At 37.7% G+C, this 16,707-nt stretch overlaps 1 protein-coding gene across 3 annotated transcripts in view; it reads left to right on the top strand.

Annotated features, from left to right (window-relative positions):
- Nucleotides 1-11,939, top strand: part of LOC120777255 (serine-rich adhesin for platelets) — a 27,528-nt gene extending 15,589 nt beyond the window's left edge. For all 3 annotated transcript variants that reach the window (XM_040108452.1, XM_040108451.1, XM_040108453.1), the window contains 3 exons: nt 216-8,482; nt 10,153-10,290; nt 10,487-11,939. In XM_040108452.1, coding sequence (XP_039964386.1) covers nt 216-8,482; nt 10,153-10,290; nt 10,487-10,830 — 8,749 coding nt within the window. In that variant the 3' untranslated portion in view covers nt 10,831-11,939. The remainder of the gene's footprint in view (nt 1-215; nt 8,483-10,152; nt 10,291-10,486) is intronic.
- Nucleotides 11,940-16,707: the final 4,768 nt, after the last annotated feature.

The following is a 16,707-nucleotide window of genomic DNA, read 5'->3' as shown; positions in this document are numbered from 1 at the left end:
ATATATTTTTTTATTTTTTTTTATTTCATGAAATTTAAAATTTTTTGTGTTTTAAAATAACATTATTTGCTTATAATTATTATTTTTTATTTTACTTAATTTTTGTATATTAAATTTATTTTTATGTGTGCATTTTTTTGTATATAAATTTCCATCATTTTCTGATATTAGTTTGCATGGGAAATAATACTGAAATACATATTTGACACTTTCAGCGTGTGGCAGCATGTCGACTGTATGGGCATCGATCGTCAGAATATACCCGATGAATACCAGTGTGAAGTATGCCAGCCGCGACCGGTGGATAAGGCGCGAGCACGTGCACTGCAACTAATGAAACGCAAAGAGCAAACTCAGCTTTTACTTTCGGCACAGTCAGCACATGCGACCGGTTCTACTGGCGCGTACTTAAGTGGCGCTAGCGGAGCAGGCAACCTAAGTGGCAATTATCAGTTGCAAGATGGACAACAAAGGCATCTGGGCGGCAGTAACTCAAATGCGTTTATGTTGGGTAGTGGTGCTGACGGCAACATGCATGGGATGCCAACTACCACGACGCTCGGCACGACCAAGAAAGGTAAGGTACTGAAGAAAACCGCCAAAGATGCAGCTGCTGGTAAGAAATCCAAAAAAGCCGAGAAGCTGGCTGCTTTAGGTGGCAAACCGCCGCGCAAAGACTCGGGCGCCACCAAGAAGACAACGAAACGCAAGTCAAAGAGTAGCGATGGCCTGAGCGCCACCGCAACAGCTGCTGAAAAGCATGCAGCCAATTTGCGGCAATGGATTGAGAATTACGAATTGGCCGTAACCAATCACTATTCGCCCGAGTTGCGTGCGCGTCTACATGCCATCACCAAGCAACCGAGTCTGCTGCAAAGCATTCTAAATACGGAGAATCGCGCGCTGAAAGAGTGCTGCAATAATGGTTTGGAGAATCGTGCCACCACTGTGCCACATGCAGGCGGTAAAATACTTATTAGCAACATGGATATTGCGCCGAGTTGCCCCATCTTCGAATTGCGCGGCAAATACATGCTTAGTCCGCAGTATAAAACACAAAACGCGTCGGTGAATATGAATTCGCCGCCGCCCAGCAATTTTCTAGCAGCTACGTTAAAAGCGCATAAAACGCCAGGTCCCTTCATTTTCTTCTACCAGTTACCGGACGCAGAGGCGCCCATGCAAACGATGAACCAAGATGGCTCATATCCGCCGCTGCCGCCACAACCAGCTTATCTCAAGGGTCCGGAGATATGCGTCGATACACGTACCTACGGCAATGAAGCGCGTTTCGTGCGTCGCTCGTGTCGCCCCAATGCCGAAATACAGCATCTCTTCGAGAAGGGCACAATACACCTCTTCATTGTGGCAACAATGCGCATACGCGCCAGCACCGAGATCACCATCAAGCATGAGCCACACGATTTGCTGGCGATTGATAACAAAAAAGCGAACGCCAGCAATTGCATTGTGCAGCCGACGAGCACAGCATGCGCATGCGGTCTACTCAAGGATTGTCTCTTCGGTCCACCGCCGACGCAACAGTCTTTGGGCGCGGGCGGCGCAACGAAATCCAGCAGTCGCAAGTCATCACTCGCCACCACCCTAAATGGTGGCGTACAGCTCAACAGCAGCGCGGCGGCAATGCAACTGACCATGGGTGGGTTGCCAGCCGGCAGCAATAAGAAGAAAGGCGCCGCGCAAAACATCAATCGCAATCGTTCGACTTCGTCCAGTGGTGACAGCAGCATCGGCACAACCGTCGCACCTGGCATGAATAGCCCGAGCGTTGCTTTGCCTACAGCGCCGCTGAATATGAACGCCAGTCTGAGCAATAGCTCGTACAAAAGTAATGGTGGTCTTAACATTTTGTCGGCGCATGCGCTTGCCGCGTCGGCTGCAGTGCCCAATAACAATGGCAATATGAGCGCCACCTCCTCGGTTTCGAGCGTAATGCATGATTCGGGTATTTGTACCTCGTCATCGTCGCCATCCGTGTCGATACCGTCACCTACAACCTTACACATGCACTCACCGACGCCACAGGCGCAGTCGCAACCACAACAACAAGCTCAGCAGCAGCAGTCCGTACCAGCAGCAACGGGCGCACAGCGCGGCAGCACCGGCGCGCTCTTTGTGCAACACAGTCCGCAGCAACAGCAACAACACCAGCAGATCTTAGGCGCTTTGCCAACACCGTTGCTCTTGTCGCCGTCACAGCAATTGGTGCAGCTGCCAACGCAACCGCCACAGCAACAAGTACCAGCTATAACCAACAACGTAAGCGCACCCTTGTTGCAAGAGGTGACCAGCGCTGAAACAACAACGCCTACCGCATTGGCACCAGCGAGCGGCCCGACGCAGCCGCAGACAACTTTACTCATTCAACAGTCGCAAGAGCAACAACTGCACCACAGCGAACTCACTGGTCCGACAATAAGTGATGCGTCTTTGGCCGCGGCGGCAGCGCTGCAATCGCTCAACACTGCTGTAACGCTAACCAGCAGCTGCGCAACGTTAGCGCCAAGCGCCGCAATAAGCAATAACAGTAGTGTTGTTGTTATCACGCCTGAAACCATAACGTCTCGCGGAGTTGAGGCGAGTGAGGCCGAACAGCAGCAGCAACAGACACAATACTTTGTGGCCACCCCCATGCCGCCAGCTCAGCAGGATATCGTAGATGGCAACATGCAAGAGGCTGCGCATCAGCAACAGCAACAACAACAACAGCAACCACCACAAAGTTTAACCACAGTTGATCTACCACCACCGACGCAGACCCACGTTGCAATTGGCGCCGCCTCGCCTAATGCTGGCCCGAAGTCGCCACAGAAGCACAGCAACAACGCAGCGCACGCCGCGTACGTACCACCGAATAGCGCGCGTAGCCATAAAACTCCTGCCACCAAGTCGTCGAGCTCGCGTTCCACCAGTTTCTCCGAGGACGATCATCAACAGCAGCAACACAACACGAGCAGCGGTAGCGTCAATGATGACTCAACAGTCGTGACACCAAACTCCAAAGACAAGCCAAAGCTTTCACGCGAAGATCGTAAAATGGAGGCCATATTGCGTGCGATTGAGAAAATGGAACGCAACCAGCAACGTAAAAATCAAACCAAATCTGGTGGCAGTGCGTCCTCCGGCGCCACCAAGCGACGCAATAGCAACAGTAATTCGCCAACCACGCCCACCAAACGTAGCATGGGCGAGCTGAGCAGCAGCAGCGGACGCGTATCGGCGGCTAATGCGCGCAAGAAAAAACGCAAAGCACACAAATCGTACAGCGGCCACAGCGCACAGGCGCGCAAACGCCGCAAAAGTCGCATGAACAGCAGCAACGAATCCGTTGACGACACAGGCAATAGCGCTGGCAATGCCAATGTGCATTCGGAGGCAGAGTCCACATCATTGTTATCGCCAGCGGCGCCATTAGCAACCACAGCACCCAATTATCAGCATACGCAAGCGGAGCACAGCGATACGCTCGCGACCACTAACGAAGATCAGGCCGCGGGGCTGCTGCTCGCTTTCGCCAATCCCAATCTGAAAATGTCGCCGACGCCACAACAATCACCGCAAGCAGTGCCATCACCAACCGCACAACAGCAGCAACAGTACGCGGCGCACTACGCGCTGGAGCAATTGAAATCGCCGCAACATCGCACGGCAAGCAGTGGTGGCAATGGCGCCTCACCGCCCGCCACGCCAGTGAGTTCGGCCTGCTTGCTAATCGAAGCGGCAGTTGGACCGCTGCAAGAGCACATGGACGGCGCCAGTCCAAGTGGTGAGTTCAAATACCCCAATAAAACGAAAACGAAGAAAGTACTCATGTCCAATTGGCTGCTGAATCAAGTAGATGCCGACACCAGCGGTAGTGACTCACCGCCGCCGACTGCGCCAACACCACCACCAGCGACGAATAGTAACGGCGCTGACGCATTAGTGCCACAACCAACAGCCTTGCCAACTGGCGCAATGCTTGGCTTGGACTCTTTGGTACAAGCGGCGACAATGTGTGACTATAGAAAGCAGCACAACGAGCCGGATGCCAGCTATATGCCCAACGATGCGCATTGTGGCGCGCCCATGAGCGTAGATGAACCAGAGAATCTGAGCATGGTAGCGCAGAAAGTGGAAGAGTTCATACAGCAAACAGAGCGCGGCAACAGCGGTGTCTATAATCCGGCCACAATCGCTGGTGCTGGCGGTACACCACGCAGTCTACTGCATCTGCCGCTGCAGGTGAGCACTTGCAGCAACAATTCCTCGGTCAAGAAACGTTGGTTGCGCCAAGCGATCAGCGAGGAGACCACCACAGATGAGTCGATGACGCCAACACCTACCGCTGCAGCCATGTCCGCAGGCTTGCAACATGCTTCACCCACAACCGCGGCGGCGGCCGCTCATTTGAACGCGGTGATGAATGTGCCCAATGGCTTTACGACGCCGCTGAAGAAGCGTCGACTTATCATCAGTGGCGACGTGAAGGAGGAGGAAGATGTGGGCGGCAGCAGTGTAGCTTCACCGGCAGCTGGCGTTAGCAACGTTTTCGAGTCGCCAGTAATTGGACTAGTCAAGGCAGAACCAACAGCAACGGCACCCACCGCCGGTATGCTGACAAGGGCAGCGGGTAGCGATGCCGAAGTGGATGTGATGAATGTAAACGCTGGCGTAACGTCAGGTGCGTGTATAAAGCATGAGGCTGAGACGAGCGATGAGGAGGAAGTCGATGATGAGGAGGATGATGCAGAGGAGGAGCGCGATGATGTCGATGTCGTAGGTGGCGTTGGCGTACATGAGCTGCAAACAAGTGCAACAACAACAATAGCACATGTGACAGATACAAGGTTTAAGCAGGAAGTAACTACAAAGGTAGAACGCTTGTTGGAAGCGCCGCAACAGCTGGAGACAGCAGCGGAAGAGCTAAAGTCCGACGCTATGCTTATTGATCAAGACGATGATGTGGATATCTTGCGTTCGCCTAGTCCAGGACATCAGCAAATGCTCGCCCCCGAAGATAATCTGGTCAAAATTGAACCGGAAGACACAAGTGGCGGCGATGATGTTAAAATTGATGTGGAGCGCGAAGAAAGCATGGCGGGTGATAAGTTCGAGGAGATGGTATTAATGCAAGTGAAGAAGGAAGAGGCCGCAAATGAAGTTGCTGAACGCTCAATTACAACTGAAGCAGCAGACGGAGCTAAAGTCAATGCAGCGGAGAATGAAAAGCCCATAAAATCTGCGCCGACTGAAGAAAATGCTCTTGTGGCGGATGAAAAACCATACAAGCAACCAAAGAAGGAAGAGCAATTACAGACGTTTACAGCAATTAACCATAAAGTGGAAACTTCGCAAGCCTTGGAGTCTATATACAGCACTGCGCCTGTGGACGCTCAGGAACGCATATCCACCACACCCACCAAAACATCGCCATTAAAATTGCTCACACTCGATGGCAGCAGCATGATTTCGTCCGATGAGCCGCTCAAGAAACGTCTCAAGTTGGAAACCTCAACAGTGGAGATCTCAGCTACAGCGACGGAGGTGCAACAAACTTCGTTGCTAAAACCGTTATCAGCGCGCATGCACGAAATGTCAAAGCACAGTGACGATAAGGACATTGTGCCAACAACAACAGTTGCAACTGCTTCACCAGCCGCATTAACCAAACCGACAGCGACGTTTAAAGTTGAGAACTGCGCGCCGAACACGCCTTCAACCGCGGCCATACAACCGAATTGTATGACATTTTTAGCGGCAGCCGCAGCTGCTGCTATTGAGCGCAAACCACCACCACCGCCACCAGTTACAACGGCAGCAGCGCAGGCGCCAATTACTACACAGTCTACAACAACAATTGGGTCAATAACTACAAACACCAACAGCGCCACACCAGCAGCGCCTGCCGTCAACGCGACGAACTCGGAAGCTGGTACTGTTAGTGTCAATAATGTGGCAACGCCATTGCCGAATAGCGGTAGCGTATCGACGGCGCTCGCGCCACGCAAACAGAATGCCGCTAACAACAATAATAGCAATGAACGCAAAGTACCGCTAACCGATGATGACATACAAGCCTGTCTGCATTCCTTCCACAAGGAGAATATACTGATTCTACAGTCACGCAACAACAAAAAGTCGAAAACGAATTCCACCACAACAGCAGCGATTGGCGGTAGCGCCAACGAGTTGGTGGGTAAAAGTGCCAAGTTAACGGAAAACAAATCCTCAGCCACAACGAATTATTCGTCGCATCACAGTCATCATTCTACGCATGCGCATAACGACACCGCGAAAAGTGCGGGCAGCAGCAGCAAACACAGCAGCGCTTCCAAGTCGTTGACCAATTCGAGCAGCAGTGGCTCGTCTTCGACTAAGAAATTGCATAAGAAGGAGCGCAACGGCAAGGAGCGTAGCAGCAGTAGCAGTCGTTCTTCTTCGGCGCACAGTGGCAAGTTGTCCAGTTCTAGTTCCAAAAAGGTGTCCTCATCATCATCGCACAAAAAGGATTATGTCAGCGGCAAAAGTAGCGGCAGCTCCACACCGGTGCCGAGCGCCAAACAACAAACACATAGCAGTGCAACGAACTACAACAACTCGACCAATAGCAACAGTGCGTCTGCTGGTGGCGATGCCAAAGATCGCGCTGATGAACGCCGCGAACGCGACAATAATCGCTTCGATAAAGAGCGCCATCATCATCGTCATCGCACCACGTCGTCATCATCGAATGCCAGCACTGCAGTGTCACAATCACAAACACCCGCTGCGGCCAACTCAACAACACCCACGCCACCGCCGCCCATCAGCAAGAAGCGTCAGCTGAATTTCGAGCAGGAACTTACGAAAGATTTGCCATTGGTGAATGCCGTCACCAGCAACAGCAATCGGCATCGCAAAGACAGCGGCAGCCGAGACAGTCGCGAGGATATGTTGACCTCATCTTGCTCCAGTAGCAGCAGCAGTAGTCTGGCGGCGCGTAAGAGACGTGAGTCTTCGTCCTCTTCGGGTGGCGGCAGTCGGCATCGACATAACAGCGGTGGCAGTTGTGGCGGTGCGGAAAAAGATGCTTTAGCCGCACACAAATCTGCGGTCGCTGAACATAACGGCATATTAGCCAGCACACACGTGTCGCCGCTGCCACCACCAACTTATGTGCGTGAACATGTCGCCATACCGCACTTCAATAATGTCGTCGTCAGCGGTCCACCACCACCGCTCATGGCCGCTTACTTCAGTGGCATTGGTGCGGTGCCTGGCGGTAATGTGGACGCCTCCATGGGTACGCCCATCGCCACCTATGTGCCAACGCCAGCCATGCCGCCCTCTGCAGGCACAGCGTCGCTACCGACACACAATCATAACCTCTTAAAGACACTTCCCATGCAGCCAGTGCTTAGTCATTTGAGCGCAGCAGTGCATATGCAGTCAACACTGCCAACGTTGTCTTCGGCCAACGGCGGCAACGTAACGGTTTTGCCGCCATCCTCGGCTACAGTGGCGCCAACCGCAATGCATTCTCCCGGCGCCGCTGGTGTCTTACTACCTGGTAACAGCGCAGGCGTCAATTCTGCAGCGTCCACCTACAATAGTATTTATGGCAAATTGCGTGATAACCCTTCGGCCATAGTGCCGCCGACATTGAGCGCCGTAACATCCGCGTTAGCAGGTGGTCCGTCAGTGACTCCGAGCGGTAGCGTCGGCAAAACAGCCATGACCGCGGCAACAGCCAGTACTTCAGCGAATATCAGCCTATCTGAATATTTGGACACTAAAGTGAAGAGCTACAGCACCACATTGGGCGGCTATGTAACACCAGCCCACACCTATATTGGTGGCAGTGGTCCTACAGGGGCGGTCAGCAAAACAACGAACAACAACACATCGAGCAATAGCGCGTCCACCGCTGAAAGTATAACTGCTGTGGCAACACCACTAGAGTCGCCAGTTGCCAACAAATTGCCAACACCATTAAAATTGCCGCTCACAAGAACCGCTAGCCACGATCCACGTCTCAATCCGCAGCTAAATGCACCCGAACCGCCGCCGGCGCCAAAACGTAAGCTCTCCATCAATGAGTATCGTAAGCGTATGCAATTATCAACGGACAGCACAACGCCATCAACACCCGAACCACCGGCGGTTAGTAGCACGGCCACGACGCCAACGGCACATATGACGCCCACTTCGTTGAACAACAGCTTCGTGCAAGCTTACAATAGCATTGTAAATGCTTCGCCCGAGGAGATGGCGCGACAATTGTCAGCATCGCCAACAACACTAACACTCAACAAGTATACACTCAATTCGCCGGAACGCAAGCGTCGACATAGCGGCTCCGACAAAGAGCAGCGGCATAGCGTGTCTTATGATGAGGTGTCGGGAGTGTTGAACAGTAGCACAGGCAGCAGCAGCAGTTGTGGCAATGTGAGCGATAACTCGTTGACGAATGTTAACCACGAAGACGATGGCAGAAAAGGTGAGTAAAAATATGCAAATTATAGTAGAAATTATGGGAAAGCCATAAGAGACATTAAAATAAAAATATAATTATTTGAAAATATAATGAAGTGATAAAATGAAATAAATATTTTATAGAAAAATATTTAAAAAAAAATTAAACAAAAATATGTGTAAATAATTATAGCAAATGGTTAAACATATTTAAATAATAATTTGAAATATAATAAAGTGATAAAATATATAAAATATTTAATTAAACATTTTTTTGTCATTTGTTATTAATCTTGTTAAAAATTAAACGAACAATAAATTAATAAATTAAAAAAAATAAGTAAACAAATATAATACTTAATTGAAAAAGTATAATAAAAGTTTAAAAATAATAAAATTTATTAAGGGAGTAATTAGAATATTGATAAAAAAGTACAAAAAGAACAGGCGCAAAAATAAGGACTAAAAAACAGAAAAAAAAGTTATAAAACAAAAAAAATTTGATATAAAATAATTAATAAAGTTAAAAAAAATAATAGATTTTATTCAAAAAAATAATAAAGAATAAAATTTCAATTAGAAAATATAAAATAAAAAATGATTATGAATAAAAAAAAGTAATAGAAAAAATAAAAAATAAAAAAAATAAAAAATAAAAATAATAAAATAAAAAATAAAAATAAAAAAATAAATAATAAAAATAAAAAAAATAAAAAATAAAAAATAATAAAAAAAAAAAAATAATAAAAATAAAAATAAAAAAAAAAAAAATAAAAAAAAAAAAAAATAAAAAAATAATAAAAAATAAAAAAAAAATAAAAAAAAAAAAAAAACTAGAAAAAAATCCAAGAGAAAATAAAAATAATAGGGGATAAAAAAGCAAAGAGAATAAAACAGAGTGGAGAAATAAAATATTAGAAAATAAAAAAAGAAAAAGAAAAAAACTAATAGAAAAAACTATAATAAATAGTTATTATATTAAAGGCTTTTTATTTTATTTTTTATGTTTTTTTGTTTAAAAGTTTTTAAATAAAATAAAAATAAATAAAAGATATTACTAACAAAAATATGAAATTTCAATTAAAAAGTAGAGAATAAAAAAATTATAGAACATTATAAAAAACTATATGAAATAAATAATGATTGTGAAAAAATTAAAAAAATAATAATAATAAAAAACAAATAATTAATAGAAACAAATATAAAATATTAGACAATTAAAAAACAATACAAAATAAAAAGTAATAATATAGAATAAAAAAATATTAGAAAATAAGAAATAATGGAAAATAAAAAATTAATAGAAAAACATTATTATAAAAAATAATAGAATAATTAAATTAAAATAAATTTATTTTTTTTTAATTAAAAGTTTGAAATAAATAAAATTTAAATTAAATGAAAATAAAGATGTGCTACTTCCGAAATAATAAAAAATAGGAAATTTAAATCAAAAAATAGAAAATAAAAAACAATGGAAAAATAAAATAAAATATTAGAAAATAAAAAATAATAGCAATAATTATTATAAATTAAAGCAAATTTTATTTTTTTAATTAAAATTTTCGCAATAAATAAAATTTAAATATAAAAATAATTTATTAATTTTTTGTAATATGGCTACCCAATTCTTATTTACATTAATTGTCATAAAAAAAGAAGATAATTATAGCATACAATTTTATTTTTAACTAGGTCAATTTAGCGCAGCACCCACATTACTTGAGAAACAGCAAGAGAAGCTTTGCGAACGTTTAAAACTATTGCGCAATATGAAAAAGAGTGTGGCAACGCTGAGCAGCGCCGCAAGTGAGTTTGCGAACCTCAAAAAAGGTGAGTGAACATTTCCACAACATTCTATTCATTCATACACTCCAAAATAATACATACATACCATTGATATAACCGATATTATATAACTAGTATAAGTCATCAAAACATAACTCAAAAAGTGCTTTCCGCTCAATTTACACAATTCTGGTGTTTAATGCTATACAAATTACTCACCTCATTCCAACAACCGTTACAGACTGTGATCTCTATGTGAACCGTACGAACAGCATCTCGTCCACGGACAATTTGGACAATTGTCTAGAGGAAATTTCTTCTTCCTCCTCATCATCCTCGTCCACTTCGCGCGCCTCTTCGCGTGAGGCAAGTCCCGAACGCAGTGGTGTTGTCAGCAGCAGCAGCAGTGCAAGCATCTGCAAACGTGCCACCAGCACGACTAGCTCTAACCATAAGTGGCTGCATGAGCCAGAAACAACAACAACTGCGACAAAAAGTGTGAATGTCAACGCAGCGCGTGGTGACACACCGACCAGAGACGATGTGTTGGTAGCGGCGCGATGTGGCAGTGAGTCGGCGACGTGAGGGAACAAAGGCGTAACAGGCATAAATGACGACATGTACGATGTTAATGTGGTGGAAAAGTATGCCGCGGCGGCAGCTAATATGTTGTAGTGAGACACAGTACAGCGTAGACGTGTTGGTAAGGTTGCTAATAAGTCAAGCAAGAACGAAAACTAGAGTTCTTCTACTAAAGTACACGTACCGGAGGCGCATGAGCAAACAAATGCAATATACAATTGATTTCGTTTCAATGCAATACAAGGTTCTGTTATTCCTAACCTACAACTTTTTTATGACTACTGTGAATTGTTTTTGTAAAATTCGTTTGCTGTTGCATTCTTCAATAATGCATACACACATGTACATATATGTGTGTATGTATGTATATGTATATATACTGGCTTATTGCACAGACAAAATAGAAAGAGTACCAAAAAAAGTGCGTAAAACAAGTAAACTTAACGAATCGAAAAGCAATAATAACAAATTCTGTTGATGAAGCGTTTTATATATAGTAAATATACATATGTATGAGCTATGTTGCTGTGTAACAGTGCGCAACAAAAACACCTTAATGTTAAATCAATCAATTTCCCAAAACGCCCCACTACACCCCTCTAGCTACGTATACACACCCATACACTCACACACAATGAAACCTTGAATTAGCGTAAGTTTTTAGTTTAACGGTAACTAATATTAATAATGAAGTTCAATGCAAATGTAAATAATACCTAATTAATGTTAATTACCGCGTGCGTGTGAATAATTGATAGAAATCAATATATTAGTTAATTACAAGAAAGCTTAAAGCATTATTTTTGCAACCAACAACAAATAAAAACAGTATTTGAAGTGTTTGTAGCAAATAAAGCCCAGGAAATATTTAATTTTCATACATTTTGTAGCCACTTTTGAATAACTATTGTTAACAGTGGATATTTTGAAACACACAACGTCGAAAGCCATTTCTATCTAGCCGAAATGTTGCCGGTTTTATATCTGGTATGTTATCAATTTTATATCTGGCATGCTGCCAGTTTTATATCTGGTCAAGCACTGGCATGTATTACAACAAAAGCAATAACGTTGGAAATGTTTTAAACAAATTTTTGTAGCATAATTTTGGTTTAGCGTTTTAATTTTAAAATTTTTTAATATTTGCGAAATGTTCAAAAACTTTTTTTTTTAACACAATTATTTTTTAATATCATAATTATCCAAACTTTTTAATATAAATTATGAGTTCAATTTGCCATAAAAAAGTTAATTTATAAATTAGTATTTCAATGGAAATTTCTGAATTGTATATTTTTCAATACTAAAACTGTATAAAAGTGTAATTTTCTTGCTTTGAGACTTAAACCAAAACAAAATAAATAAAAATACTTAAACCAAAAATTTATTGAAAATTTAAATAAAAAAACTATTTGATAAAAATTAATTACGAAATATTTTTTTTATTTTTTTATTATTTTTATTATTTTAATTGTTTTAATTTTTTAACTTTTGCTTTAAAAATGCTAGTAATTTCAAAAAAATTTCTTTAAAATTGCAAATGGATATTGAAATTGGCTGTAACTGCAAAAAGCGGCAGCTAATCTTTTTTTTCTTTTTTTTGTTGTTTTTGTTGTTTTTGACACTTTTCTAATTTTATTATAATTTATCAAATTTTAAATTTTTTTAAGAGTTTAACGTTTTTTAAAAGATTATAAAAAAATTTTCTTTTAAAAATTTAAAATTTTCCATTATATTCTAATTCTTCAAAATTAAATATTTCTCTTCAAATATGAAAAATTTTCAAATTTCAAAATTAAAATTTATTAAATTAAATTTTCAAAATTAAGACAGTTATTTCGCAAATTAAAAAATTTATTTTAATGATTTTCAAAATTTCTTGCAAAAAGTAAATATTTTTTCCTGCAAAAAAATTTTAAATTTTTCCAATTCATAATTAAATATTTTTTTTTTTTGCAAAAAAATTAAAAAAAAATTATTTGGAAAAATTAAAAATTTTTTTGTAAAAAATGTGTAAAAAATTTAAACTTTTTCCTTTCCTAATCTTCAAATTAAATGTTTTTTTTTTCAGAAATTAAGAATATTTCTTGCAAAAAAATAATAATCTTTCAAAAAATTTAAAGTTTTCCCTATTATATTCATAAAATTAAAAACTTGCAAAATAATTAAACAATTTGTTTTAAAAATTAAACATTTTCATTAAAAAAAAATTAAACTTTCCTATTATATTCTAATTCTTCGAATTAAATTATTTTTCATGAAATACATAAATATATTTCTTGCAAAATAATTTAAAAAAATTAAAAAAGTGTATTATAAAAAATTAAACTAAGTCACAATTTTTTTGAAAATTAATTATAAATATTCAAAAGACTTCAAAAATATGCTACAAAAGTTTCGAAAAACCATAAATGTTAAAATAAATGCTTTTCAATTTTCCAGCTTCTTTAACATTGTCGGAAACAGAAAGTTTGTCACTGCTGAGCGCATAACATAACCTAACTTTACATTAAATTCAAAATACTTATATTTTATTCAGAAAAACTGTAGAGCTACATTAGCTACTTAATTACTGCACTTAAATTTTGAAACCTATAAAAATGTTGAAAAATTTTGAAAGCTACGCATTGCTGTGTTGAAAAATATTAATGAAAAAAATAATAGTTTCCTTAAAAGCACCGAATTTTCTAATAACAGTTGACATTACTACAGACGTATGTACATGTAGATACAATACTTTCTTAACAAAAAAGCAAACACTTTCTTGCGACACACCGTTACATGCGCGTTATAATTTACTGTTTGCAAAAATTTCTCTATTTCACTTTCTCTTTTAACATTCGTTTCTTAATTATCTGTTGATAAGCCATTATTTATATATAACATATATAATACCGTATCAAACTTGCTAATTTTTTTAAATTAATTTTCTGCTGTTTTTGTATTATATAGCAATTAAAACTATACAATAAAAGCAATAAAAAATCAAATGCGCAAAACTCGAAGAACAAGTCAATGTAAATAATAATTTTTTAATATAAATACAAATAATTACTTGTTTTTTAGTTACTGACTGCAATGCTTAGGTGTAAGAATAATATCTTATAATTTAATATGGTGTGGTGTATATGCACTGGCGTGTGGGGTATATGGAAATGAAAGTTTAATGCGGTTAAAGAGTTTGAAATCAAAAGCGAAAAAATAAGACAAAAAGAGAATAAGAACTCAGAAAAAAAAATTATCAAAAATTAAGAAAATTAATTTAAAAAATTAATAAAAATAATTATAAAATTAATAAAAATAATTTAAAAAATTAATAAAAGTAATTTAAAAAATTAATAAAAATAATAAGTTTTAAAATATAAAACAAAGCATTGATTTTCCAAAAAAAATTGATAATTTTTCAAACAGAAAAAAATCGAAAAATATCTTGTGTTGTTATACAAAAGGCCGCCGCAAAGCATAAAGTTGTTACTCAATGCAAATATAACTTATTTTGCGCGTTTCTCGTTTAAACTCTGCTTGACATTTTGCGCTTTACTCCCAATTTATCGATTTTTTAAAGTGTGCCAAACCGCTTAGTGCGCTTGCAGCCTACACTAACTAATTACTACCTGATTTTATTACTATCTTTTAGTTATAAAAACGTAAGAGCGCAGCGCTAAGCTGCCTTTAGGCATTAGTTTTGTCTCCTTTTCTACTTATTTACTTTAAATAATATTCTATTAGACGCTAATTACACTTTAATGCAGCGTAAAGTGCTGAATTCCAGCGCTTGCTTGTGGAAAATTCTGAAATATATTTTGTTTTGTATTTTTCTCATTGGCGTTATTTTAGTGCAGCAAATTGCATATAAAAAACTGAAATCAGCTGGGAAGAAATGACTTGCTGCACTCCTCTTTAGCGTTTATACTTGAATTAATGTTTTTAAGCGAACTTATTTTTAGCCCAGTTTCAACATTTTTTTTACTTTTCAAACATTTTTCTGCACATTATCTAACATTGCTACGTGTACTCAATACATATTTTATTTACTCACTTTACTTTTATTTTCTTTGCGTAATTATTTGCGTTTTGTGTGCAATTAAGTGCATTACAACAAACAAAAGCAACAAATATAGCAGAAAGCAAACGTGAAAAATTAACAACAACAATTTAACTACTTATAAAACTACTACTACTCGTAAATACATATTTAATGTTTCTATAAACGAAACGCAAAACGAAATTATTTCAAAAATAACACAACTAGCCTAGTTAAGTTACTAAGTGAGCGCAGCAGCAAAATTGAAATTTAAATATGAAGTTATGAAGAAAACTACAACAAAAAAAGTAAAATTAAAATAAAAAACAATAAAAGTTGTAAAATTTCTAAAAAAAAAGTACAAAATAATAGTAATTTAATAAAAAATAAAATGTGTAAATTAAAAAACTGTTATATATATGCTTACCTTTTTCATTTTCAAAAACGTATTGAAAGTAAAATTAAATTTAAAAGTTAATTAAAAAGTAGTTTTAAAACAACTAGTTCATAAATATTGTTATACACAATCAAACTAAACAAACAAACAAAAAAAAATATAAAATAAAAAACCACTAAATATTGAAATTATAAAATTACGTCGCTATATTTATAAAAAATGTACATTATAAAAATAAAAATAAAAAACTAAACATAATTGTAATTAATTTAGTAATTTAATTAAACTACATGTAGATAATATCCAATTAAACAGTTAATATAGTTAATAAATAATATAAAATGTGTAAATATGTGAAGAAAGCAGTAGGTAGTGCTAGTGCGCTAGTGCGTGTTGTGGCCGCGTCGTAGTTGTAGCGTTAGCGAGTAAGCGTGTGGCGGTGTTGGCGTCAGCAAGGCGCAAGTGCAGGCGTTTTTTGTTGCATTGGCACTAAAAATATTTTTTCTATAAATGTACTTTTTTTAATTTTATTGCACGCGTTTTCTATGCAGGCATAGAAAATGTTAATTGGTGTAAGCGAATTGAAAACAAAAAAATAGTAGTAATAAAAAATAAAAATGTAATAAGATATAAAATAATAATAATAAAATATATAAAATGGCAAATGAAATAAGAACAAAATAAAATAAAAAGTAATAAAGTAAAAAAATATAAAAAAATAAGAATAAAATAAAATAAAAAAGTAATAAAGTAAAAATAAAAAATTAAAAAAATAATGAACAACAAATACAATTTATTTTAAATAGTAATAAAAATTACAAAAAAAATTCAAAAATTATAATAAAATATGAAAAACTAAAAATAATAATAACATAATATAAAAAATGATAATAAAATATAAAAAAATAATGAAAAATACAATTTGTATTAAGTAATAATGAAAATATACAAAAATGTCGTAGTCAATAACAAAAAATGCAATAATATAAAATGTAATTTTGAAAATTTAAAATAATAAATATAATAAAATATGAAAAATTATATTAAAATATAAAAAAATAATTAAATAGAAAAAAAAATAATGAAAAATACAATTTATTTTAAATAATAATGAACATTACAAAAAAAAATGTTTTAAAAAATTATAATTAAATATGCAAGACTGTAAAAAAATAACAAAATAAGAGAAAACAAATTATTATAAAATATACAAAAACGTAAAAATCAATAGCAAACTATGCAAAAATATAAAAATTAATAATGAAAACTAAAAAATAATAATGAAAACTTTAATGAAAATTTTAAAATTTTTTTTAAGGAAATAGTAATGATAGTTGCTTTCACAGTTTTTTTTTAATAGCAATGACAATTACAATTGATTTTTTTTATAAATAATATTACATTTTTTATGCTTTAATGAAAATTACATATCCTGAAAATTATTATTTTTTTTTTTAAT

This window comes from Bactrocera tryoni, chromosome 5, assembly GCF_016617805.1.
Source record: "Bactrocera tryoni isolate S06 chromosome 5, CSIRO_BtryS06_freeze2, whole genome shotgun sequence".
Classification (NCBI taxonomy): Eukaryota; Metazoa; Arthropoda; class Insecta; order Diptera; family Tephritidae; genus Bactrocera; species Bactrocera tryoni.
This window is presented reverse-complemented; position numbering and strand designations above follow the sequence as displayed.